The following is a 26,608-nucleotide window of genomic DNA, read 5'->3' as shown; positions in this document are numbered from 1 at the left end:
AGGTGTTCATATGTGTCTGTACACGTGAGACTCTGACCACATTAGAGATCGTGCACACACCCATCCCCAGCAAACACTCCTGTCCCTGTAGGTGAGCTTCCATTTACCACACAGTCATCCTCGCCTTCCCTGCTCTCTCGCCACTTGTCCCAGGCTGTCAGGAAAGCTTGCAGGGCTTCCAGCCTCCTCACTGATGCCTCTTTCTCACACACCCTGCTTTGGCCACACTGGGCTCCTTGCTCGGCCTCGAGACCCTCAGCCATCTGCCTGGCCACCTCCCTCCCCTCCCTGCAGCCCTCCCCCAAGAGTCACCTTGTCAAGGTGACTCACTCCCACCACCCTGTTGAGAGTGTCACCCACCCCTGGTGTCTCCCTGTCCCTCCCGCCATGGACCTCTACGTCCATGTCCTATGGACCACGTCCTATGGGCTTCCCAGGGTCATCATTGTCTTTGCTGTTTGTCTGTCTCCCCCTGCTGGAAGAGAAACACCACAGAAGTGGACACTGGGGCCTCTTTTAGGTGGCGCTAGTGGTAAAGAACCCACCTGGGAATGCAGGAGACATAAGAGACCTGAGTTTGATCCCTGGGTCAGGAAGATCCCCTGGAGGAGGGCATGGCAACCCACTCCAATATTCTTGCCTGGAGAATCCCATGGAGAGAGGAGCCTGGTGGGCTATACAGTCCCTGGGGTCACAAAGAGTCAGACATGACTGAGCACGCACATTTACTGCTGAATCCTGAGCCCCTGGAGCAGTGTCCAGCTCTCAGTGGAGCATATACAGAGAAAAACAGGCAAAGGGTATTAAGGGGCAGTGCACAGCACTTACTGGGCATCAGTCACTCTACACACATTCCTGTTCGAACAGAGCCATACAGTAAAAAGAACAGGGGCTCACAGGAAGGATGGGGCTAGGAGGAAGGAGGAGACTTCTACAAACCCTGCCCCTTTGTAAGCAGAGCGCTGAGGAGAGCACCAGTCAGGCCTTGGCAGGTTGTAGTGGGTTGAATGGGGGCCCCCAAAACACACATCCACTTGGGACCTGTGAATGTGACCTTACTTGGAAAAAGGGTCTTTACAGATGTGCTTGAGTTCAGAATATCAAGATGAGATCCTCCTATATTTAGTCAGGCCCTAAATCCGAGGATAAGTGTCCTCATAAGAGAAAAGAGAAGAAGATTTGAAAGCCAGACATATACACGAGATGAGGCTGTGTAAAAACAGAATGATTGCAGTGCTGTGGCCACAAGCCAAGGAAGCCTGGAGTCGCCAGAAGCTGGTAGAGGCAATGAAGTCTCCTCCCCTAGAGTCTGGCAGCCACAGGAAATGAATACAGTCCTAGCTCCTGCCATCTTCTCTGATGCAAGTCCCAAAGAGCATTACAAGTCAGATCTAGGGTGTAGCCTTCTTCATCAGCATAGTGTCTTCATGGCTTCCTCATTGGTACTTGCAGCTTCAGCACGCAGCTTGAACTGAAAGTGAAAGTCACTCAGTCGTGTCCAACTCTTTGCAATCCCACAGACTATACAGTCCACGGAATTCTCCAGGCCAGAATACTGGAGTGGGTAGCCTTTCCCTTCTCCAGGGTCTCTTTTCAACCCAGGGATTGAACCCAGGCCTCCCACGTTGCAGGCGGATTCTTTACCAGCTGAGCCACCAGGGAAGCCCAAGAATACTGGAGTGGGTAGCCTATCCCTTCTCCAGGGGATCTTCCCGACCCAGGAATCAAACTGGGGTCTCCTATATTGTGGTGGATTCTTTACCAACTGAGCTATAATGCAGTGGAAGTTCTAGAAGCCACTAGCCATAAAGAAAGGCACTTCAGTAGACTGGAGATTCACACTAGGCTGCCTGTTGGGGCCAGTGTTCTCTGCTATACATTAATATGGACAGTAGAATGTTAAAAGTTGTGTTAGGGCACAGCAATACAAACTAAACCTACCATGAGATACCAAGTTATACTCATCAAATTGGCAAAAACTATTTCTCTTACATTGCCAAGCACTGGTGACCGGGAACTGCCAGGCACCACTAGTGAGACGGTAAGAACATCTCCCCACCTCAGAGAACAGTCGGACTGCATGTGGTCAAGTGGAACCAATCATACTGTCCTCTTCAGCAGTTCCTTCCCCACCCACCAGAACAATTCATTCAGGTAACATTCATATACTTGCCTGAGGAGACGCGTCCAAAGATGGCCCAGCATCACCTGTAATAGTGGTGATGCTATCCCCCTGTGGGGGATGGATAGAGCAGCCATGGTTTATGTATTCCATGGAACTCAACTGAGATCCAGTTCAGAAACATAGTGGCAGATCAAAATGTGGATTGAGAACTAGAGAAAACCGCTGAGGTCCAGTTTTACCAAGTAGAGAAGAATGGTATATTTTGTTACTGGATACTCAGAGAAAAAGGGTTGCAAGTCTGCACAGGAAGGAAGACTGCACCCCAGCCTGAGAAGGGTTGTTGCCTCTCAGAGCACAGCGGGGACAGGTGACACAGCAGCCCGGACCTATGCCTGGATAGATGCATTTTAAAAAGATGGCGACACATGTGTGTGGAACTGTGTGTGTGAGTTATTTCTTGGTGGCAGATAGCTGGCTATCTTTTTATTATCATGAATCTTTGTGCTTTTCTGTATTTGCAAATTGTGCAGTAGTGAAGGAAATGATGTCTATTAACCCCCCAATGACAGGGTTTGTTCAGAAAGCAGCAGCTGCAGAAGATGGGGGCACAGGTGTGTCTTGGTGGCAGAAAGCACTCACATCTTTCCTTCTGTCCAGCAGCCAAACCCAGTGGAGCAGCGTTACATGGAACTCTTGGCCCTACGTGATGAGTACATCAAGCGCCTTGATGAATTGCAGCTTGCCAACTCTGCCAAGCTTTCCGATCCCTCGGCCTCACCTTCTAGCCCTTCACAAATGATGCCCCACGTGCAGACTCACTTCTAATAAAGAAAAAAGCAGACTTTTCATTCGGGGCCTCTGTACAAAGTAGGTTAAACTATTTGCCTCCATTTAGAACTTGAACTAACATAATCTTAAACTCTTGAATATGTGCCTTCTAGAATACATATTGCAAGAAAACTACAGTGTCTACACGGCAATCGGAAGAAAGGAGCCCAGATGGGGTTTTGGAAAATCCTGATACCTTCCAAAAGTGGTTTTTGAAAGATAATATTTAAATCATATTTACCTCTTCAACCTCTTCAGAAATATTATGTGTACAATATGTACTTTGTGGGCCTCATTGGAACAATGACATTTTTAACTAAAGGGGGAAAATGTATGTTTATGAGATGGATTTTCCTCAGACTGCTTATAATAGTTGCTTTGGGTGATCTAAAGTGAACCTAAATGTGAAAGATGTGTGTTCCTGCCAAAACCAAATTGAGCTCAGCTTCCGAGGCATGATCCAAAAACAAGGTGTTTAAATAATTGCCAAATTTCACACCATCATATGTGTGATGACTTGAGAAATAGCTGTGTAGATGAGTTTTCCATTATTTTGAAATTTTGGAATATGAAGTATTTTCCCCTAATTTCCAAGAGAAGCATATTTTTATATTAAAAAAAAAAAGATAGGGCCCAGTTAAATATGATTTGATTATTTTTAACATTTCCACTTCTGTTTCCTAAGTTCTTTCATGAGCTTGCCTAGAATTCTGACCTGTTTTCAGGTGGTGGAAAGCCCTTCTCTAGCACTGTTTGAAGATGTTGGATGCATTATGCTGCTTACGTGAATGTTTTTGCAAATGTTGCTCTAGTCAAACTAGCTTATCTGCCAAAGTGTCGGGTTGACCATCTTGGATGTGTGAGCTGTCCCTAGAGCAGCAGCCTCTGAAATAAAAGCCGCAGATGTACATTTGTTGAGCGTATTCTTGAAAGTATGGTGTTTATGAATTTCAATGGTGTTTGACACCCTTTTCCACCCAGGAGTGCATAAAAACTGGTTCTACAGATTTTTACTTGAAGTACCCAGCGGTTTGCTTTTTCAGGTTTTTTTCTTTTTTTGTAGTATTAAATGCAATTTCAAATGCAGTTCTATTTGATATCTGAACTAATTCATTTAGTCAGTATATTTGTAAAAGTTAAGGCTAGAGTTAAAAAGCAATTAATGTGTTTTACAATGATTTGTAAAGGTCTATTTATAGCTAATATGGTTTTGTTTTCAATGAATTAAGAGAGATTAAATATATCTTTGTAAATTATTTTATGTCATAGCTTAATGGTTTACCAAATAAGACATCTCAAATGCAGTAGTATAAATGTATAAATTTTGTATGTATAAGAAATTTTATTAGTCTCTTGCTTTTTGTAAACGCTGTAAATATTTCATAAATTAACAAAGTGTCACTCCATAAAAAGAAAAAAAAGCTAATACTAATAGCTGAAAGAATTTTGTGAAATTTCATGACAACTGTTTCATGGCAATAATGACTAAAGACCTGCTGTAATAAATACATTAACTAAACATTGCACTTTATTCCCAGGGCTGTAACTTTGCAGTGTATGTGTCTTAAATGTGCATGTTGCCCATCTTATTTGCTTTTCCTAGATCTACTTCACATGCTCTTTATCTTACTAGCAACCTTGTATAGGGCTCTCCCCAAATCCCAACAATATTGGAAATTTAAGTACATTAACAATGCAGATTTTAAGCCACAAGTGCCTTTATTTTGGGCTTCCCTGGTGGCTCAGACAGTAAAGAATCTGCCTGCAATGCAGGAGACCTGGGTTCGATCCCTGGGTTGGGAAGATCCCCTGGAGGAGGGCATGGCAACCCACTCCAATATTCTTGCCTGGAGAATCCCCATGGACAGAGGAGCCTGACAGGCTATAGTCCACGGGGTCGCAAAGAGTTGGACACAATCGAGCAACTAAGCACAGCACAGCACAACACAATGACCTGTGTTTTTTAAAATTTATTTTGTTAAGTATACTTGATTTACAATGTTGTATTAATTTATGCTGTATGGCAAAGTGATACGGTTATACATATATATTTTTCCTATTCTTTTGCATTATGGTGTATCATGGATATTGAATATAGTTTCCTGTGCTATACAATAGGACCTTGTTGTTTATCCCTTCTATATATAGCAGTTTGCATCTGCAAATCCCAAACTCCCAATCCCATCTCTCCCCCACTCCCCTGCCCCTTGGCCACCACAAGTCTGTTCTCTGTGTCAAACCACAGCTGTCTTTATTAACATAAAGATAGCTTTCACAAAAGTGCTGGGTTGCAGAGATGTGAGACTGTAGACTCTGGATGGAAAATATTAAGGGAGATTGAGAGACTGAAATAAGTCATACTCAAAGTCTCTTTAGGTAAGAAATATGAAAATTCTTCAGATGCTGCCAACTGGAAATTGTTTATGTATGCATGTGCTAAGAATACTAAATAGTTATAATAGTTCACTTACCATTTAAAAAATCTGAATAGGACTCTTAAAAGAGTAAGTATCTCATTTAAACTATGAGTAGGTTTACTCATAGAACTCTGCAGGTTCTTCTTCAGGCACAGCTGTGTTTCACCCTCACTGCGCTCTCATGGCCATCAGTGTTCTCTTGTCCCTGTTGTTCAACTGAGGAGAGCACCGTGGATGCAGGGCTTCACCCACGTGCCCAAAGTTCCAGAGCATTGAAACAGATGTATGCAGGCACCAAACTGAATGCTACCTCTTGGATTCCCACTGAATAGCTTTAGCTCTGCCTTCTGGAATGAAATAGAATAAACTCTTCCTGGGGCAGCCCTTCAAGTAATTGGAATCATACATATTTTTGATAATATAACAGGTTTTCTCTAACTATAGTCATGGTATTTCTGATTTATTTGTGATAAGACAGCTCCTCCTTATGCTTTTGGGATAGAATGATACTCAAAAGTTGGAAAATCCATTGACCAATATCTCCTTACTTGCAGTCCTATCTACAGAATGCAGCTGTCAGTCATGTGCACAGCTCATGTGGCTTTTGGGAGCTTTAGGCAAAGGTGTGTGTGTGTGTGCTAAATCATTTCAGTTGTGTCTGATTCTGTGTGATCCCATGGACTGTAGCTCACCAGGTTCCTCTGTCCATGGAATTCTCCAGGCAAGAATACTGAAGTGGGTAGCCATTTCCTTCTCCAGGGGAATCTTCCTGACCCAGGGATCAAACCCATGTCTCTTACATCTCCTGCGTTGGCAGGTGGGTTCTTTACCATTAGGGCCACCTGGCAGGACTACTATAAAGGGAATGTTCTTAAAATACAGGGATTTATTACAGAGTATATACACCTAGGACTAGAGGATATAGTTACTGATGGCTATTAAAGTAAATTCTGGGGACACTCAAAGGAAAGAAATGTATGCAGCAAATAAGAACATGAGGATTAGTACATTCAAGGGAAAACCTAATGGTTGAAATAGACTGCAGTTGAATTCTTTTAGGTTCACAGAATCTCTAAAGCATACTGCTGGACAGAATACCAATTTTTGAAATAAGAGTCTGATACTCTGACACTTATTGGTAGATTTATAACTTAGTTAAAGAATTATTAATAAAGTCTTTTGTATTCAATGAATCTGGAAGATGAAAGATCAGCAAAACAAAGTATTTTCATTTTCTTATGAGGCTTAGATTCAGATATGGATTATTCCTTATTTGCAATAATTTGTCCTTTAAAAGCAAAGGTGATAATGTTTTAAACCACATAGGGTAGCTAAAATGTTTAGTATTTAAATTATGTAGGGTAGCCAAAATGTTTAGACATGACCATTAAGACATAGCAGTTTGTTTTCCTAGTAGCTGCAGACAACATGGCTTATTCCTTTACAATGGTTATTATGTATGTGCTTTCGAAATGGACTGTTCCACAGTGCAGCCCACATAAATTACAAAAGAAGGTTGTTCATCTCATTTCGGGTGCTTTATGTCACAAACATGTATTAGAAAGAACACAGGTCGGGCCGTGTAGGGACCTGGGTTTCCGTCTGGGCTGTGGACCTGCTTCTTGGATAGAAGATGTGAGGTCCTACCAGCCCCCAGATGCCATGGATCCAGAGGCCTGCGAGGAGGCCTTAGCGTCCATCTGCTCAGTGAGGGTAGGGAGTGCTCATGCTAGAAGATTCCTTATAAGGCACATAGCCCTTTTAAGAAACACACTTTTATCACCTAGCACATACTATATTTATGGCACAGGAGGGCATTGGCCCCATGTATTAGTTTCCTGTTTCCACTGTGAGAAATCACCACAAACTTAGTGGTGATTTATTATCTTCCACACACATTTCTTCTCTCACAGTTCTGGAAGTCAGAGGGCTGAAGTTAGCCTCTCTGGCCTAAAGTCAAGGTGTCAGCAGGGCTGCTTTCCTCTGGCCGCTCTAGGGGAGAGTCCTTGTCTTGCCTCTTCCAGCCTCTAGTGGCCACCTTCCTCCGGCGACTAATGCCCAGTGCCTTCAAATCTCTCAACTCTGACTCTTCTGCCTCACTTGTTGACATGTAAAGGACCCCGGTGGTTTTATTAGGCCCCTCTGGATAACCTAGGCTGCTTTCCCCACCTCAGAGTCAGAGAGTCAGCAATCTTCATGCCCCCTTGCTACGTAAGGTAACATGGACAAGGTTCTAGGTATTAGGAAGCTGTGATGCTGCTACACAGCCCAGTCCCTGGTGGCAGGTGGCAGGTGGGTCTGCAAGCCTTGAGAGGTCAGACACACTCTCCTGTTACTAGCTCCATAGTGATTCACAGTTGGGTAAATGAGTAGCTCAATTCATTTAGTTACATTGCAGGCAAAATTTAGACTTTGAGTTGCCTCTGACTTTATTCCCTATTTCTATCCTTGCATCTCTCCAACTCCCTTGGCCCCTGAATGGGAGAAAGAGAGCTAAGTATCAGGGACATATGTGCCAAACTCGGTACTATCTAGCCTCCCCACAACATAAAATTGATAGGGTTGCTTTTTAAGGGTTTTTTAAAAAATCATTTTAGAGATGCGACAAAGAACCAGAAGTGTGTGTGTGTGTTTTTTTTTTAAGACTATTTTATTTTTTTGGCTGCACCACACAGCATGCAGGATCTTAGTTCCCCAACCAGGGATTAAACCCATGGCCCTTGCAGTGGAAGTGTGGAGTCTTAGCCATCAGACCATCAGGAAAGTCCAAGACCATATTTTAGATAGTATTTATTAACAAATACTGTTTCCTATGACCCAGACCTCTGTCAGCTGACCTTTGTTGGGAAACAAAAATGAATAAAACAGTGGCTTCCTTCCAGGAATGTCTGGCCTAGTGGGAAGACAGTCCAGTTAACTGGTAATTCCCATGCAGGGTGCAACCTGCTTCAATAGAGGCAGATGGTGGGGGTGGGGTTTGGGGCCAAGATAGGGGGTCAAGGAGGAATTTCTTGGGAATGCAGTTAAGAACTGAGTCTTCTTAGTTAAGTAGGAGCTTGGTCATATCTCATCAGGGAAATGTACATTTGAACCACAGTGATACCACCCCACACCCATGTGTTGGCAAACCTTTGAAAAGTCTGGCAATCCCAAGCATTGACCAGGTGGGCCAATAGGAACTCTCATAGACTGCTTTGAAGATGATTGGCATTATCTGGTAAATATTAATATCTAGTAACACACTTTTGTCCTAGGCTTCTTTAGGAACTCTCACAAATAACTTTAAAAATAAAATGAACACACAGTTAAAAAAAGCAAAGATAGAAAGCCCTCAGTGGGAACCAACAGAAACAACAGACAGCAGGAGAAGACCTGTCAGGCTACAGATTGCTCAGGTCGTCAGGTACAAGCAGTGGTGTGCTGAATGGATTCCTCTTTGGCCTATTCTCCTTGAAGAGTATGAGACTTAGGATATGTTTAAAATGTCACCATTTTCTTCCTGACAATGCTCAGAGCAGATAGGATGCCCATACTTCCTTTTAACAAAGTATTGGACTGAAAGTGGGTGTCTTAGCTCAGGCTGGCATAACAAAATACCAGAGACTGGGTGCCTTAAACAATGAGCATTTATTTTCTTACAGTTCTGGAGTCTGGAAAGTCCCAAGATCAAGATTCTGGCAAGGTTGAGATAATTGGGAGAGCCTTTTTCCTGGCTTGCAGAGAGCTGCCTTCACACTATGTTCTCAAATGGCCTTTCCTCAGTGCCTCCGTGCAGGAGAGTCCAAGCTCTCTGGCATCTTTCCTTAGAAAGGCACAATCCAAACATTTCAGGGCCCCAGCCTTATGACCTAATCACCTCCCAAAGGCCTCATCTCCAAATACCTCAATACTAGTTTGATGGTTAGGGCTTCAACATATAAATGGTGGAGGTAGGGGGAGAAACAAACATTCCATCTGTAATACTTAAGCATTTGATTTAATAATTTTGGAGAACCAGAAGCCTGCAAGAGGTGGGTCTCCAGTATATCTGGAAATCTGCCCTTCCTTCCTCCTAAGTTTTCTCACCCTGCCACCCTTTCACCTCAGGCTCATCCCCTCTTGGGTGTTAGGGTTTCAAGCATCACATTCTCATAGTTCAGTTGGAAGTTATCAATGTGAGAGGGCAGGATGGGTTTGGGATGGGAACTAATAACTCCCTGTCTACAGGTCTACCTTTTATCAGAATGCAAACTATTGCCTTTATATTTCACTGGCCAGACTTTGGTCACAGGTCATACCCAGGGCAATCACAGGCAAGGGGCAGTAGCCATCATTCCCACCCCCAACTAAATCAGGGGTGGGTAATGGGTGGTGAGCCCGTTGGATATGCAAACCCTAATAGAATGGTCAGGAAAATAAATATAAAGCAGGAATCAAATATCCTAAATGCTTTTATCATCAGATATGGACTTGATTTCCACAAGCGGTGATTTAGCCGACAGAAGTTACACGTTGCTGATAATATAAACTAAGGGCGGATGTTCCGAGGGCGGCATCAGAACACTTGGCTGCCCTACAGATGGCGGGGAGGTGGCTTTGTGGGGGCGTGGAAGGGCGGCTAAGAACGGAGTGACGGGAGGTTGCTAAAATGCATGGGATTGCTTGGGGTTGGAGATGTCAAGAGCAGGGAGGCCCACGGGCGTTGGGGTTTCTCCCACCGCAAAACTTTTCTAAGGAAAACTGATGGAAAACAAATCGTACTGAATACTAGAATTACTCTAAACTTTTTTTCTTCTTTAACCCTGCATCGCTATAGCCCATCTAGGAGATTCCCGAGCAAAGCACGTTCTGCCTAAGTCGTGGGTCGATTTCGACCCCAAGTGGCTTGGGACGTGTCCAGGTCGCCCGGGCCTCACCCCACCGGCTGGCGGGCCGGTGGCCCAGGTGGGGCTCTGGCGGGGCTGGGAGTAGGGGCCTGGGGACCGGGCTCCGGGTCGCGCACCGCCCTCCCCGCCCCCCACCCCCACGCGCGCGGCCTTGTGGGTAACGCGGGGCGCCAGGTGACAGCTAATGGCGGCGGCCGTCTGAGCCGGGCGGGCGGCAGATCAGGGCCGCCGGAGGCGCGCGGCCGGACGTTCTGGGGCGCCGCTCCCCTCCCGATTGCGGCTTCCCCGCGGCGGCGGGCTCGACGCGCCATGGACAGGCCGGCGGCGGCGGCGGCGGCGGCGGCAGCGGCGGCGGGCTGCGACAGCGGCGGGGGCCTGGGCCCGGGACCGGCGGGCGGCAGGAGGCCCCCTCGGGTCGCGGGGGGCCCCGCCGTCGGTTCCCGGCAGCCCAGCGTGGAGACTCTGGACAGGTAAGCGGGGCCCGGCCGCCCCCACCCGCGCCCCGACTTCTGAGGGCCCCGCGCGAGGCCCGACCGCCCCTTCCCCGCGCGCCGGCCTGAGGCCGAGCCGGGGGGTCCGCCTCCCGTCTCCCTCCCCCGTCCCCTCCGGAGCCCCTCGAACCCCTGCCTGGTCGCTGGTCCCGCACCTGGCTCGTTTTCGCAGCTCGCCGAAGCTTCCCCGCACCCCGAGGGGCTTCGCAACTGTCAAACCGCGTCCCAGGCCGCCTCCTACTGCACCTGGGAGCCGCCTCAGCGGCCGGTACCTCGGTCACAAATCGTTGGGAGGCAGTTTCATCACGGCGCCCCTTTTTTCGCATGACCTTGCCTCGAGTGATCTCAAGATCCAAATCCCGCCGCCGCTGCTTGGGGGCTTTGACGTGGGGATTGTGAGGGGGTACTGGGGGGGGCGGAACCCCGCGGGTGTCGGAGCTGGTACAGATGGAGCAAAGATACCCTCATTTCAGTGGAAAACTTCCAAACTGCTCCTGATGCAAGAACACATCAGCGTTTACTTTCAGTTCTTCACACTTTGAAGGGACCAGTTCATTGTTTTCACAAACACTTAAGCCCACTGCCAGAGAACTAAGATCAAGCAGTTAGAAGCATAAACCGACCAGATCTAAGTGGGAGGGCCACCCTGACCCTCTGAGGACAAGAGTTGGGTGATCCCATCTCCTGGAGTATGTAGCTTTCCTTCATCTTGGGCACTTCACTGACACTAGAGTGCAGTTAAGGCATCCTGATCCTAAAGCCCCTAGGACAGTTTAAGATGTTGGTTCCTGCCTTAGTCACTCCAGTGAGCTAAACTTTGGGGAGTTTCCAAAGGCATAGGAACAACAAGAAACACTCCCTTTGTGTAGTTACAGTACATTTTAATAAAGTCATTACCCAGGTGGTCAGCTTCTCTGAAAACTAATCACAGCTAAGATAGTGTGCGGAATGGTCAGGGTTGCACTATCTGTAGATATTCTATGATGTATGAGTGCTTGGAGAATTAGAGAGTAATGGCAGACGGCTTTTGCACTCTGGCTTAACATCGAGTGGAGAATACAAATAAAACAGCCATTGAAACCAAATGTGATAAGTGCCAGGGTGGAGGTGCGCTTGGAATCGCTCTGGATGATGTGTGCATGGGAATCATCTGAGAAGCTATTTAAGAACTCCAGGTGGCCAGAACCCCCTTCTGAGGCTTCTCCTTCAGGAGATTTGCGTGAGGCCTAGGTGTTAGAATTTTTCTAAAAGGCTCTACCACCTCAGTTGTGATCCACTGCGCTATGGTACCCAGAGGTGGGGTATTCACTTCATTTTTAGTGGTAGGGACAGACAGGGTGCATTGTTTGGGCACTGGAGTGGAACGTGTGTCATCCTGGCTGGACGCTGGATGTGGGAAACGGGTAGTAAAGGCCTGTAGGAAGGCAGGGGCTAGATCCTGATGGGGCCTGTGTGCCTTCCAAGAAGCCATGCCTTTGTCTTCTGGGCCAGTGCTTCTCCACACAGCTCTGTAGAGCCCAAGTCAGAATCACCTCTAGAGCTTGATTCAAATGTAGACTCTTGGGTCCCACCCTAAATCTGATCCGCCACCTCCTGAGTAGAGCCTGAAATTCTGCATTTTTAATAACCACCCTAGCTACAAGTAGACTGGACTGTGTGGTCTCTCTGGCCCAAGATGGTACAGGGTACTGGTTGGGCCAGTGATATTATCAGTAGTGTCCTTCTGCTACTCACACTGGTGTCCTGGTTTGGAAAAGGAATTATATGGTCACCTAGTTACAGGGGTCACAAGAGGAGTTCCATCAGGGGAGCTGCAGGATGGCCTCTGCATTTGAGATCAAGTGCCACACAGTAGTGTTGTGAAGGGACTGGAGGCAGAGTGGTCTCACTGAGTTAGGTTACGTAGGTTCTAGAAATGCTCCTCTCTCAGTCATTTATTCTGTGAATACAAGAGCCTGCTCTGTGTCTGGCACTGTGCTAGGCCTGAGGATATAGCTAGCACACACAAATCCCTGCCCTCGTGGGTCATCTTTAGTGGGAGAGAGAAACCAAAGACCAAGTCACATGTGTTCTGTGTTAGATGGTGATAGGTGCAGGGGGACAAGAGTCATCTTGGAGGGATAGGAAGTGGCTGGGGTGTGCACTCTGGGCAGTGCTGGGAATGTTGTGTAGGGTGATCAGGGAAAGCCTTTCGGAGAGAAGTGGCATTTCAGTAGTGCCCCTGATGAGGGGTCTAGTCATGCACGTAGCTGGGCGACAGCACTCTAGGCTGAGGCCTGTGTTCAAGGGTCAACTTGGAGAGCTGTGTCACCAGCACAGAGGGCACTGGGGAGACGCAGCAGAGGACAAAGTCAGAGAAGTCACAGGGGCCACAGACGGTGGAGTGGGTGGCGTGGAGCAGAGGAGGGACGACACCTGGTGTAGATTTCAGTAAGCTCTCCATGGCTGCTGTGCAGATGACAGACCGGAAGGGGAAGGAGTTGAATCAGAGAGTCTAGCAGGTGGGAGGCTGTTGCAGTCATCAGAATGAGAGAGGATAGTGGCTGCGAGTGGAGCCGCAGGCTGGAGGAAAGGAGAAGTGGTCAGGCTTAAGATATCATCTGAAGGACATCTGCAGGGTAGAGCCAGCAAGGTTTGCTGCAGGGTGGCAATTGGCTAGGAGAAGGGGAGAATTGAGGACAGTTCCAGTATCTTTAGCTTGTGGAAGACGGTGTGGCTGAGATGGAGAAGCCTCTAAGTGGAACAGGGTTAGGAAGTTAGCAGGCACTCAGCCTGGATAGAACAGCAATGAGATGTCAGTTGGATGTCCCAGAGCAAATATCAAAGAGGCAGTTGGTTTGTTTAGGCCTGGAGTTCAGAGGTGGTGTCTGGTTTGGAGACCTGAATTTGGGAGTCACTGGCATAGAGGTGGAGTTTAAATTCATGAGGCAGGAGAACCTGGACAAATGATGGGTGTCTGTCTGGAAAAGGGAGTTGGAATAGGAGTGGGCAAGGTGCCTTCTCATGATACTTAGCAGGTAAGAGTGACAAGACTTGAGCATTCAGATGTGAGAGCGAAAAGGAGTATGGGCCCCAAGGTAAATGTCAGCTTTGGAGTCTGAGGTCCCTGGGTGAGGTTCTGCTTTTCCCTGACTTAGGAAACATGAGGGTGGAGGAACAGGTTGCAGGCTGGTGACTGAGGCTGGTTTAGACATGTGGAGCCGGCAGGGTTTCTGGGACTGACCAGTGGAGCTGTGTCATGGGATCCTGGGCCTCTGGATTGAGAGCATCCAGGCTGGAGAAGCAAAGCTGGGGACCCCCAAGCTGCAGCTGGCTTTTGTCACCAGGAGCATACAGGGAGATTGCGCTGAGCAAAGAGCAGAGACAGGAGAGGAAACGTGGCCTTCTCAGTCCTGTCCTCGTTCCCAGAGTAGACCGTGGCTCTGCAGGTGTGGCTCAGCCGTGGACTGTGGGCCCTCTTCTCTCTTCTGAATACTGTACTTCTCTAAATGCTGACAAAGCTGTGGGCCTGCTAAAGGATGTGGCTTGCTCAAGCTGGTGACAGAAACAGGACCCGGATCCAGGCCTCCTGTCTACCAGTTCACCATACCACACTGTTCATAACTCTTTTGGTCAGGATGCTTCTGGTTGCAGGGACAAAAACCACAAATCATTCTAGTTCCGGCCGGGAAGGAAATTTCTTGGCTCCATCACTGATGTGGACAGGGGGAAAGATGGCCATGGGCATGTTTACAGCCAGAATTGCAAGCACTGTGGTTGGGGCTCCCCATCTCTGTTTTGTTTTTTTTTTTCTTGTCTTACTCTTTATCTCTGTGGGTTCCTCAAGGTGGTGGGGTGAGAATGGCCTCCAGCAGCACTGAGGCTGGGAACACCTCTGATCCAATGGGAAAGCTTGGGATTGGCCTGGCGAGCTGGGTTACTCCCCTCCAAGTGGGGGCACGAAGTGGGGTGTCCCCTTCCTCCTCCTGCTGATGAAATGGGGAGGGGCAATTTCCTACAGTTCTCAGAGGCATCCTTATCAGAAGGAAGGGGAGAGGATGCTTGGCAGAGGGTAACAACAGCCCTCCCACCCCCATGGTGGGTGAACAGACAGGTTCCTACTGTTAGATTTGCTATCAGGAGTGGGTGCTGACGGAAAAAACTGCAGCATGCCAAGAGAAGTATGATAGAACCAGGCAATAAAGGTGACTTAGCCTTTAAAAGGAAACCAATCTCCCTCCTTTCCCCCTCTTCCTTCCTCTTAAGTTATTAAATGTGGTAAATAGGCTCTTAGAGTATGATAGGAATGTCTGCCCATTCAGTGAATATTCTGACTTATATTTCCAGCCCCACAGACAACCAATGGGCTGTCTTGGTCAGAGAATGTAATTTAGATCACAGGTAGAGCATGTCAAGTGTCTTTATTTTACTATTTAGGTTATTTTACACACTGCCTAGGGATTCCAGGTTTTTATGTCCTTCCAATACACAAGTGTGGATTTCATTAGTGATGAGATTTTCAAAGGTCTGAAACATTCTTCACAGTGAAAGCTACCTGCGAGGTAAACTCTCATAAGTATCTTATGCCCTTTAACTTGATTTCTTCAGTGCTTTCGTGAGTTGAGAGAGGAGCCTGGCCTCTGGGGGCCATTTTTAATTCCCTCAGTGCCTAGATTGCTGCCTGGTCCTTTAAGTCAGGTGAGAAGAGCCTGACCACTTACCAACCACGGGACCTTGGTCAAACACTAGAGCCTTAGTTTTCTCCTCTGTAAGGCAGGTCACTGTGAGGCTCAGGTGAGGCCATGTGCAGAAATGTGTTGAACACTTGAGAGCAGCATGCAACTGAGAGATGCCATTTTCTCTGCGTTGTTGTGTTCTCGTATAAGGCAGTGGCGAGCATCTGTGGCGCTGGCCTGGGTTTTTGCCCTCTGGCTCCATGATTTGGTCATTACTGGTGGTACCGCATCCTGGAAGGACAGCCCCAGTGGAGCTGGAGGCAGGCCTACCGCTTTCTGATGGGCCTTGTCACTTCTGCACCTCAATTTTCTCATCTCAAACCTGTCAGCTAGTCCGTGTTCTGCCTTCTTACCACTTGTGGTTGTCAGGCTCTGATATAATAATGGACTGGTAGAGCCTTTTGTAAGTTGTCAAAGCACTTACAGAAATGTAAGGTTGCATTATTACTACACATAGGACATAACTTCTCTAGTCTGTTCTTTCTAAAATCCTACAATCAGCTTTGCTCCATTAAGAGTCACTTTGATTCATTTGAAATTACCTCATTTTATAGATTTAAAACTACCAACATGAAATTGATTGCATTTTTGAAGAGCATATGCTGTAAGATAAATATTTCATTTTAGAATTAATTTTCTACTTACACTGAGAATATTCACTCTGTATAGTTGTAACTGAGTAATATTTCATTAAAGGCTAGAAAATAACATGCTTAACTGTCTGAGGTCTAGAATCTTAACCTTAAAATAAATTAGTTGGTTTATTTCAAATCACCCTGGAACCTACTCTTACTTCCTAGTTGTCAGTCAGTATTTCAGTTCTTATAGTAAATGTAAAGGTAACCAAATAGCCTAATTGAAGTTCGTTTTCTAAAAAAGAAGTGTACATATATCCCTAGTCCGTGCTCATTTTTCTCACTCAGAGCCTATGTCTTAAAATATTTTAATTGCACTATTTCTTTTAGTCCTACAGGATCACATGTTGAATGGTGTAAACAGCTTATAGCTGCTACAATTTCTAGTCAGATTTCAGGTTCAGTGACATCAGAAAATGTATCCAGAGATTACAAGGTAAGCAGAATTGAGTCCTTAATTCATTTTCAATATACTGAGTAGGCAAGAAGCTTTGCAAATTTAATTCAAATAAGACTTTGGCCCCCTGATGCTCACTGGCCATTTGCTTGGGAACAAGGGTGAAATGTCCTCTGTTGTTAGATCCGAACTTTAGAAGAGACATTTTTACCAGGATCAGGTATATGTGATCATAGTTTTATAACCAAGAGGAAAAGTTGACTTGATTATGATCATTCTTTTGAAAATCCAGTTCCACTTTATTATCTTATTATGTATTTTATTATGTATTACATTTTTAGATTTGATTATAATAAATGCCTATATTTTCTTTATTAGTATTCTAAATTTCAGAAAACATCTGATAGGATTTCTCTAACTTCACAGTTTGTTTCTGTATTTATGTACTACCTGTGGGTTTTCAGCATTAATATGTGATACTGGAATGCAAAAAAAAAAAAAACTTGTAAAATCTCAAGAATATTGTATGGGCAGCCTCATTTTTTAGTCCTTATTGAATTGAGAAATCTCTTCTTGTTTATTTTAAAAGTTGGATTCCCTGCTTATTCTAAAGTTAAGAGTGATAAGCTCCTTGTCAGCAGAGACTGGGGCTTTTTCTCACCACTGCTCCCTCAGCACGATCCTGGAACATAACAGGTGCTCCATAAATTTTTGTTGAATCAATTAACAAATAAAATGCTTGCGTGCTCCATCTTTATTAAGGCTAAAGACTAACTTTGTTTTAATGTCAAGAAACTATTAACAGGTACATTCAGTGAAACCATGTTTAATTTCAGTAGTAGAGTTTGCTTGAATTGAGGTTTCAGTTTATTATAGTCATTTTTGCCCACTGGTAAGAGAGAATAGATTTTCACAAGTATGGACAAATTACATTTTAGTACCCTGGGTCAACGGCTCTCAAAATCATGGCCCTTGCCAGGGATCAAATCTTACAAGCAGTTCAAGAGCTGTGATAACGATCTTAAGTCATTCTTAATAGCTGTCCTTGTTGAAGGGCTCTCACCTCACTTCCTCTTTAGCTTGCCCTGTAACAAGTTCAGAAACTGACTCCGGGGGATGTGTAATTGAGATTTGGCTATGGTGTTGGAATTGCTTCATCCAAGCCACGGGATACTATCGATTACGCCTCCCAGAGGAAGGCATGGCTGTGACTGAATAGAGATTGGATAATATGCCCAGCCAAAAGAGTGGTAGTATAGTTCTGGATAAGCTTCCCTGCTGTCTGGTTTTTGTGTTTGCCCACGTAGGAGCAGCTGGGGCTCCTGTTCCACAAGAGCTGGTGGGCAGATATGCTGCTTCCGGGTGGGAGAAGTGTTTGCTGTGTCACCTATGCCTGAGTGGCTGGGCACTGGACAGCTGCTGACCCACCGGTCCCAAGTGCCCTCCTGCCCCCACCATAGCTGAGACACTACCCCACTAGTGAGAGGCTCAAGGACCCATACTAGCAGAAAATGGCTCTTGGACCTTGGGTTGATTTTTCTTTACAGATAGTTAGGAGTTACCTGTAATGTTTTCATTTATTGTTGAATAGTTGTTAGTGCTATGTGGGTTCTAGAAAAGAATGGTGACCATGTGATAGCTATCTAACCTCTACATGAATAGATAAGACTGAATCTATACTCTAACATGAAGCAACTAAAGTTTTTTTTTTTTTTTTTTAGTCTATTTACGAATTTTGTATTGCAGAATTAGCTCATGTTAGAATGGTTTAACAGATGGTATTCAGAGAAAAAGAATGCTTTTCCATGTTTTGAAAATTGAATTTTAAGTACCTACATCAGATCATAGCTAAAATTTTAGATGAATTATTGTGAGAGCTGGAGAAGGAAATGGCAACCCACTGCAGTATTCTTGCCTAGAGAATCCCATGGACAGAGGAGCCTGGTAGGCTGCTGTCCATAGGGTCGCACAGAGTCAGACACGACTGAAGCAACTTAGCATGCATGCATGCATTGGAGAAGGAAATGGCAACCCACTGCAGTATTCTTGCCTAGAGAATCCCAGGGACAGAAGAGCCTGGTGGGCTGCCATCTATGGGGTCTCACAGAGTCAGACACAACTGAAGTGACTTAGCAGCATCGGCAGCATTGTGAGAGCATTTTTTTTATCACTGTCTGTTAGATTCGTCCTGCAGTCAAGTCTGCAAATTTGGTGTTAAATTAATTATTCAGGAGTTGTTGTGTTTTCTTTAAGAAGAGAGTTCTTTTAAATAATAAAAGCATAAAATGTTTCTAAACCACAGATAATTTTACATGCTGTGTATAAAGTAGTTCTTGAAATCAGGGTATCCCAAATGGGCCTTTGGGACACCTCTGGCATGGGAGCCGTGCCTGGCATTGGCCCTGAAGGCCTAGATACAATTCCTTGAGGATTTAGCGTGCAGTCATCAGTCAATAATAATACTTGAGATTATGTATTGTGCAAATATCTTATTTGAAACAGGCACTCAATTTGGGGGTTAGTTTATTATAGGTTAGACTCAATATCGGTAGTGAAATGGGAGCAGATGTTTTTCTGGAGCAGAGCCCTTGCATCTTGATTTGGAATGCTGATTGTGTTCTCAGTTGTAGCTGCTGAGAGTGGTTCAGCATCCTCACCCTTGTAAGCATTCTAGCCTATGTAGGGCTCTGTGGTTTTGTCATACTTTTTTGACATATCATCCATTTAATTCTTAAGACAACCCAGTGAGATGGCATTTATTATAATCATCGCTTAACAGGTGAGGAAAGCAAGGCTCAGAAAGATTAAGTGACTCAGTTCCGTGATGGCTCAGATGGTAAAGAATCTGCCTTCAATGCAGGAGACGGTTTGATCCCTGGGTTGGGACGATCCCCTGGAGAAGGAAATGGCACCCTACTCCAGTATTCTTGCCTGGAAAATCCCCTGGACAGAGGAGCCTGGTGCAAAGAGTCAGACATGACTAAGCAATAACACTAGTATCATGCAGTTAGACTTGGGATTTGAACCCAAGTCATCCTATTGAAAAGCTAGAGTGATTTTAAGAATTTTGTCCTGCCTTCCTGTTCACTATTTTTCAAAATGTGGCCCTTGGGTGTTCCCTGGGATGCCTGCAGAAATGCAGCTTCCATGGTCTGCATCCCACTCAGTAAATCAGAATCTCTGAGGGCGGGGAAGAGTGGATCTTATGTATTTCTTGTGTACAATAAATTGTGAAAAGTTTAGCTTCCCTAAATGATCATCATCATCATCGATGATGATACCATACATTTCTGGTGTATTCCCACAAACCTGAATAATTAGCACTCATGTTAGATTTTAAAGTACAGTTGCTTTATTATTTTCCCATATCATAAATTGACAGCTTAGGGTCAGATCACCCAAGGTGATCAGATCACCCAAGAATAACACTGGTGTCACATGAAAAGAGTTAAGATGATATGCCCATGAACATATTTTAACAGTTATATAACTATTTTAATGTGTAGCAGAAAAACTGGCACATCAGACTTGTGATTTAATAGATGGTTGTTATTGCTTAAAGCCAGGCAAAATATGAAAAAATAGTGGATTTAAAGTCAACATAAATACTAATATTAGTACAGGTGACGTACAGGTATAGCAAACCAGACTTGTACAGGTGGTAATAAGATGCCAGAAGTTTGGAAAACATTGTCCCTGTTGAAAGAATAGATAGCTATTATGTGAATTATGGATAACCAAATTAATAAATGTATGCCTTAATACCAAGTCATCTTGAAGATTTACCTGATAATTAAGACTACTAGAAGAAATCTAATAAAATGTCTTCTTTGCCTACCCTACTACTAACTCAGTTGCTTCCATTTTTAACAGGCTAAGAAAGAGTACAAATCTCTCTCTTGAATTTGTCAAAACATTTAAGAACAGATCTGAATGTAATGTTCCAAAGATTAGATGAAAAAAATACAGTCATAAATTGTAATGAAACATTTTTAGGAACTGTTAGCAGAAGTGACAAAGTTGATGAGCTTCCATTGTTTGCAAAGCAGAACTAGGCCAAGAGGGAACATGGTGGAGCCATACAGACTGTACTGGTTAGCTTTGTAACCTTGTATAACCTCTGAGTATCACTTTCCTTTTGTGTAAGGATAAGAGTTTGGATTAGATTTAAAGTTTCTAAATTCCTTTCTTTCTAGAACATTCTTCAATTGTGTTTTGTCCAAAAGGATTTGATTCTGGCCAGCCTTCAGGAAATTAGGACACCATAGTTTTAATGTGATTGTTCTCGTTCCTCTGGATCCAACATCACTATCACCACCACCACCATCATCATCACCCCTGTGTCCCTCCTGTTTCTCCTACTCTCATCACCACACACACAGTAGCTAGATCTCTTTAAATATTCTGAAGAAAAAGGAGAAAATGGAGAGGGTCTTGTACTAAATTTAATCATTTAGTAGGTTAGTAGTGTAGTAGTAGTGAACTTGCTCAGTCGTGTCCAACTCTTTGCGACCCCATGGACTGTAGCCCACCAGGCTCCTTGGTCCATGGGATTTTCCAGGCATGAATACTGGATTGGGTTACCATTTCCTTCTCCAGGGGATCTTCCCGACCCAGGGATCGAACCCAAGTTTCCTGCATTTTAGGCAGACGCTTTACCGTGTGAGCTACCAGGGTTAGTACAGTGACTAAATTCTGGATCCAAAACAAAAATTTCCAGAAGGGCTTTGGAGGGAAGTGGGATGCAGTGTATGGGGAAGGCTTCATTATGCTTGAGCTTGATTTTAGTTAATACTTCTTAAATTGAGTACAAGTCTAGAAAGAGGGAAGTTTGAGCATGATCATTTTGAATCCATGGGTATAATCCACTGTTGATAGCTTGGCCTCATGGTCTGTTTATTAAATCAGAGTTTGCAAACACAGATGTCTACAGGGGAGAGCTAACAAGCTAAACAGACATGGGTGAGATCTGTGGAGAACTAAGTGTGTCCCCTTAGAAACAATTTAATTATAAAAACAACCATGTTCCTGCCTGTTTGAGCAACAGGCCTCCAGTTTGTAATCACTATAATGGCAGAGTACTGTCCTATCTCTCGGGATTACTTGTAGGTAGAATTATTTCTTAAAACTGTCAAGGTTTGGGCTTCTGCTTCTGGAGCAGATGTACTTTTTCTTATTTTGCACTCTCAGTATAAATAAATACCCTGGACATGATCTATAAGATAAACAAAAGAACGCCCTGAAAGGTAGAGAGAAGGAGGTAGACTGCTTAGGGACCTCAGGACCCAAGGAACAATGGGGTGGTAATGTCCCTGTTTTTTTTTTTTTTTTTTTTTTTTAACCACATATGTCTCAGACTTGTTGCCGAAGAAGCCAGCAACCCAGAAATGCCAATGGGTGCAGACAACAAAAGCATAATCTCTCTCTCCAAAGGACAGGAAGGGGCAGCCGAGTAAAAAGAAAACTTTTAGACACTAACCGCTGTGCTCCAGCCAAACACCATAGAAAAAGCTGCAGCCCCACACCCACCAGCAAGGCCAAGTAGGGAGTCTAGATTCCACCCTCACCAGGCTGCAACGAGGCACACCAAGCATGGCAGCTATAGTGTTGGGAGGCCTGGTGGACAGTCAGGGTTTTTAGCACCACCCATTGGCTGGGAAGCCACACCCCCACTGTGGTCGGTGCTGTCAGTCATATGTGCTCCTGCCACTCCCAGCAAGGCAGGTATCAGCGGAAGCCTAACTGAACCCTGGAACTCTCACCCCCCACCCAGAAATAACTAGGAGACCCCTGGCCTTTGATGTCAGTGGGGACTGAGAGGGGAAACTGAACTTGTACCCCAACCCACCTGTAATGAGGCACTGCTCCCCACCCGCCTCCTGCTTGAGCAGTGACAGAGAAACAGCTGCAACAAAAGGGTTAGGTAAGACCCACACTTTTATATGGAGAAGGCAATGGCACCCCACTCCAGTACTCTTGCCTGGAAAATCCCATGGACGGAGGAGCCTGGTGGGCTGCAGTCCATGGGGTTGCGAAGAGTCGGACACGACTGAGCGACTTCACTTTCACTTTTCACTTTCATGCATTGGAGAAGGAAATGGCAACCCACTCCAGTGTTCTTGCCTGGAGAATCCCAGGGACGGGGGAGCCTGGTGGGCTGCCGTCTATGGGGTTGCACAGAGTCGGACATGACTGAAGCGACTTAGCAGCAGCAGCAGCAACACTCTTAATAATATTCAAAATGCTCAGGTTTCCATTTAAAATCACTTATAATACCAAGAGCCAGAAAGATCTCAAACTGAATGAAGAGAATGAGTAGATGCCAAAACCAAGATGACAGATTTTAGAATTCTGTGAAAAAGATTTTAAAGAAGCCATCATAAAATTGCTTCAATAAACAATTACAGATATGTTTGACACAATAAAAACATAGGAAGTGAGAGACAAAAAATAGGAAAGTTTCAGCAAGGAATATGAGATAAGAACCAAGTGGAAAATTTAAAACTGAAAAATACAATAATGAAAAAACACCCCCCCAAAAAACACACACAAAAAAAGAAAGAAAAACACTAAACCCTCAGTGGATTGGTTCAACAGCAGAATAGAGAGGGCAGAGAAAAGAATTGAATGAATCTTGAGGGAATTACACAGAGTAAAATTGCCACTCCCAAAAGGTCACATGCTGTATGATTTCATTTGTGTAGTGGAAGTGTGTTAGCAGCTCAGTCACGTCTGACTCTGCAACTCCATGGACTGTAGCCCGCCAGGCTCCTTTGTTCATGGAATTCTCCAGGCAAGAATACTGGAGTGGGTTTCCATTCCCTTCTCTAGGGGTTCTTCCCGACCCAGGGATTGAACCTGGCTCTCCTGCATTGCAGGTGGATTCTTTACCATCCAAGATTTCAGGGAAGCCCTTCATTTGTGTAACAGTCTTCAAATAACAAAGTTATAGAAATGTAGAACAGATTATTGGTTGCTGGGGCCTGAGAAGGGGAAGGGCTGGGAGGGAATGTGGCCTTCCAGGAGTGGATGTGGCCACAAAAGAGCAATGTTAGGTGATGAGGAAATTGTTCTGCATCTTGGCTGTGTCAGTGTCAGGGCCCTGGTTCTGGTATTGTTCTCTGTAGTTTTATAATATACAACTAAAATTTGGTGACATGGTACATGGAATCTCTCTTAATCTTACAACCGCTTATGAATCAGCAGTTATCTCAAAATTAGAAATTAAATTTTTAAAAGATCAAGATTTTTATAGACTGCTGAATGACTCTATATTGCATGTAGAATAAATTTTGATTAATATTTCCAACAAGTCATGATATATCAGAAGTATTATTTAAATGAAGCATATAATTATGCAAATAAAAATGTTAGAATGTTTTTACTCCACTATTACAGTCTTTTCATGGAAAGAAACCCTTAGAGGCATAGGCTCAAAGATAACACATTTATTAAAAAACTGATATTTGACTTAGAATCATATGGTTTATCAAAAAGGTCATAAAATTTGGAGTCAGGGCACTTTGCCTTGAGTCCCACCCTGTACCTGACTAGCTGCTCAACAAGTTACTTTATCTTGCTGAGCCTCAAGTGTTCTCATCTGTAAAGTGGATGTTATAGCAGAGGCTTAATGCATGCAGTGCTCATTTATTGTATGCTATTACTCTATGAAAATGTATATGATATGTAAAAATGAGTACAAGAAGGGTGTATTATAATTGCTGAACACAGGTCCACTTCCAAAAATGTGATGTGAGTACCTAATGTGCACAGGGGCTGGGCTGCATGGAATTCATAATAGAGGAAAGAGACTCAAAAAAAAAATACAGTACAAGTTGAACTGTGGTCAGTGTTGCAATAGACAAGGAAACAAGGTGTGGTGGGAGGAGCCAGACAGGCAGAACAGGGCATTCTGGGCATGAGCCTTGAGGCCCTTGGTCAGCCAACTCAGAAAGGGAACAGGTTTAGGTGGGGCTGTGTAGAGATGAAGAGCATCATACTGACAACAGTCAGCTTAGGTTGGAATCCCCACCCACTTAGAACACTTGTGACACCAGATGTGTGGGTTTGTTCCCACACTGGCAAATTCTCCCACACCAGATGAGTGTTCTACAATTCAATTCGGTTGTGATACTCACTGGAGTTAGTGCAGACCCCACAGGTTAAGGGCTTAGTCCACAAAACTTCTCACTTCAGTTTTCTAGTTTCAGGTAGTGGGTTCCCAGGTTACCTGGAACTTCTGCTTGGCTTGGCTACAAATTGGGGGGCGCCCACAACTCCCTCCCTGAGTTCGATCATTTGCTAGAACAACTGACAGAACCCAGGTAAACAGGTTTACCAGTTCCTTATAGGATAAATGATGTAAAAAATGATGCAGCTTGTGCAGCTGCCTGAGGTCTTGAGGGCCATCAGCGCTGGTTGCAGGATTTGACTTCTGAGCTGTGCTTTAACCATTGTGCTGATTGCTGCCCCCCACCCCCACACCGAGTTTTCTGAACTCTTCCAAGGAAGCTTAAGTGGCTCCTCGGGTTTGGGGACTGGACAGGACCTCACAGCCATTCGTAGACTCCTCTCCTTTTGTACGTGTAGAAACTGAGGCTGGGTGCGGGCACGCAGAGAGAGGCTCCAGGCCTCCTGACTTCAAACCACTGGTCTCTACCTTTGATCAGAATCACATTCACATGTAAGGCCCAGGGATGCTGCTTGTAGTGCTGTTTTTTAGTTGTCAATTGTTACTATCTCTTTATAGACAAAACATTACAAAATTAATTGCAGTCTCAGAGCAAATGTGAAAATAAACATGCTGGAGTGGAGGTTTGGAGGGAGCAAGGAGAAGCGAGGGAAGAGGTCATACTGTTGCTTTCTTCACCCACCCTGGAGGGAGTTAAGAGGGAGTGGAAGTACATTGGATGGCTTTAGTTCCTGTGCATTAATTACACCGCACCACACTGAGGTGGTGTAGCAGACTATCTGGGTATAAGTACTTGCTCTACACCTTGAACTTGGCCAGATTACTTAACTGTTCCTTGGGTTTCTCATCAGAAAATGGGGCCCATGATAGTTTTTATCTCACAAGGTTGTTCCGAGAATAAAATGTTAGTACGTACAAGGTTCCTAGAAGAATGGCTGCCACCGAAAAATCATTTCATGATTTTTTTTTTAATGATGCAGCTGCTGCAGAAGGACAATAAAAGGACTAGAAATTACAATTTCAATCAGCAGATTGGGAAGAGGGAGGGAGTAGTGTGAGAAAACATGTTTCCTCATCTAGCTAGGTTACTAGCTACTGTTTGAAACTAACAAGTCAAGAAGTAGTGGTATCATTTACACATTATATAATGAAACTTTCCAAACTCTTCCACGATTTAATAATTTATGTTCAGTTTTTGTCATCATTTAAAAATTCTGGTAATATGATTTATGTTATAGTCGGATAATATACAAATGTATATAGATCTTAAGTTGCATGCCAACTCTCTACCTAAAAAATGTTCTTACCTTCAAGGAAATTTTTATGATTTATATAGCAAAGCAAATTTGGAACTTAACTTACACACACACATGAAACTATTACCTTTTATGAATTTTCACCTTATATAATGATTTTAATAAAAAATCCATATATGTTCTAGGAACGTGCTAGTCACAATGCTCACTTTATCTCGTAAGTCATGATACTCCCTATCCCTATATCTCATTGAAATAAATAATACCTCAGTCTTTTAGACATTTGTGCCTCATCACTGAACTCCTCTGTTGTTTCTAATTATAAATACTAAAACTTTAAGTATTAAGTAATACATCATTTTCATGGTATGCTGTGTATGTATGTGTGAAATGTACTGCTGGAATTTAATGCAATTTTAGTTATGCTTCTGAAATAGATGAATAAATATTAACTAAGTGAAAAAAGAAGTAGTGATGTAACCATATTTATGGTTATGGAGGCATAATTTAAAAAATTCTCATTAAATGTGATTATCACTGACAAATGAAGCTGGGGAGGGGAGCCTCTCTATTTTGACTTTTTATTACCATGGATGTCCCATTTTGAGTTTTTTCAAAATTAATATAAGCGTGCATATTATGTATTTTGTACTAACTTTTCTGTTGTAATTAACAAATGATAAATGTC

General features: G+C 44.3%; 2 protein-coding genes across 12 annotated transcripts in view; both read left to right on the top strand.

Moving 5' to 3' along the window:
• Positions 1–4,484, top strand: part of MTM1 (myotubularin 1) — a 92,423-nt gene extending 87,939 nt beyond the window's left edge. For 2 of the 4 annotated variants that reach the window (XM_027533956.1, XM_027533954.1), the window contains one exon: positions 2,783–4,484. In XM_027533956.1, coding sequence (XP_027389757.1) covers positions 2,783–2,950 — 168 coding nt within the window. In that variant the 3' untranslated portion in view covers positions 2,951–4,484. The remainder of the gene's footprint in view (positions 1–2,782) is intronic. The other 2 variants (XM_027533957.1, XM_027533955.1) reach the window with 1 other exon arrangement.
• A 5,908-nt stretch (positions 4,485–10,392) lies between these two features.
• MTMR1 (myotubularin related protein 1) overlaps positions 10,393–26,608 on the top strand; it is a 61,465-nt gene continuing 45,249 nt past the window's right edge. For 4 of the 8 annotated variants that reach the window (XM_027534593.1, XM_027534594.1, XM_027534595.1 and 1 more), the window contains exons 1-2: positions 10,395–10,705; positions 16,407–16,512. In XM_027534593.1, the coding sequence (XP_027390394.1) occupies positions 10,545–10,705; positions 16,407–16,512 (267 nt within the window). In that variant the 5' untranslated portion in view covers positions 10,395–10,544. Of the gene's footprint in view, positions 10,706–16,406; positions 16,513–26,608 lie in introns of all 8 variants that reach the window. The other 4 variants (XM_027534597.1, XM_027534591.1, XM_027534596.1 and 1 more) reach the window with 4 other exon arrangements.

The sequence above is a fragment of the Bos indicus x Bos taurus genome, chromosome X (genome assembly GCF_003369695.1).
Source record: "Bos indicus x Bos taurus breed Angus x Brahman F1 hybrid chromosome X, Bos_hybrid_MaternalHap_v2.0, whole genome shotgun sequence".
Taxonomy (NCBI): domain Eukaryota; kingdom Metazoa; phylum Chordata; class Mammalia; order Artiodactyla; family Bovidae; genus Bos; species Bos indicus x Bos taurus.
This window is presented reverse-complemented; position numbering and strand designations above follow the sequence as displayed.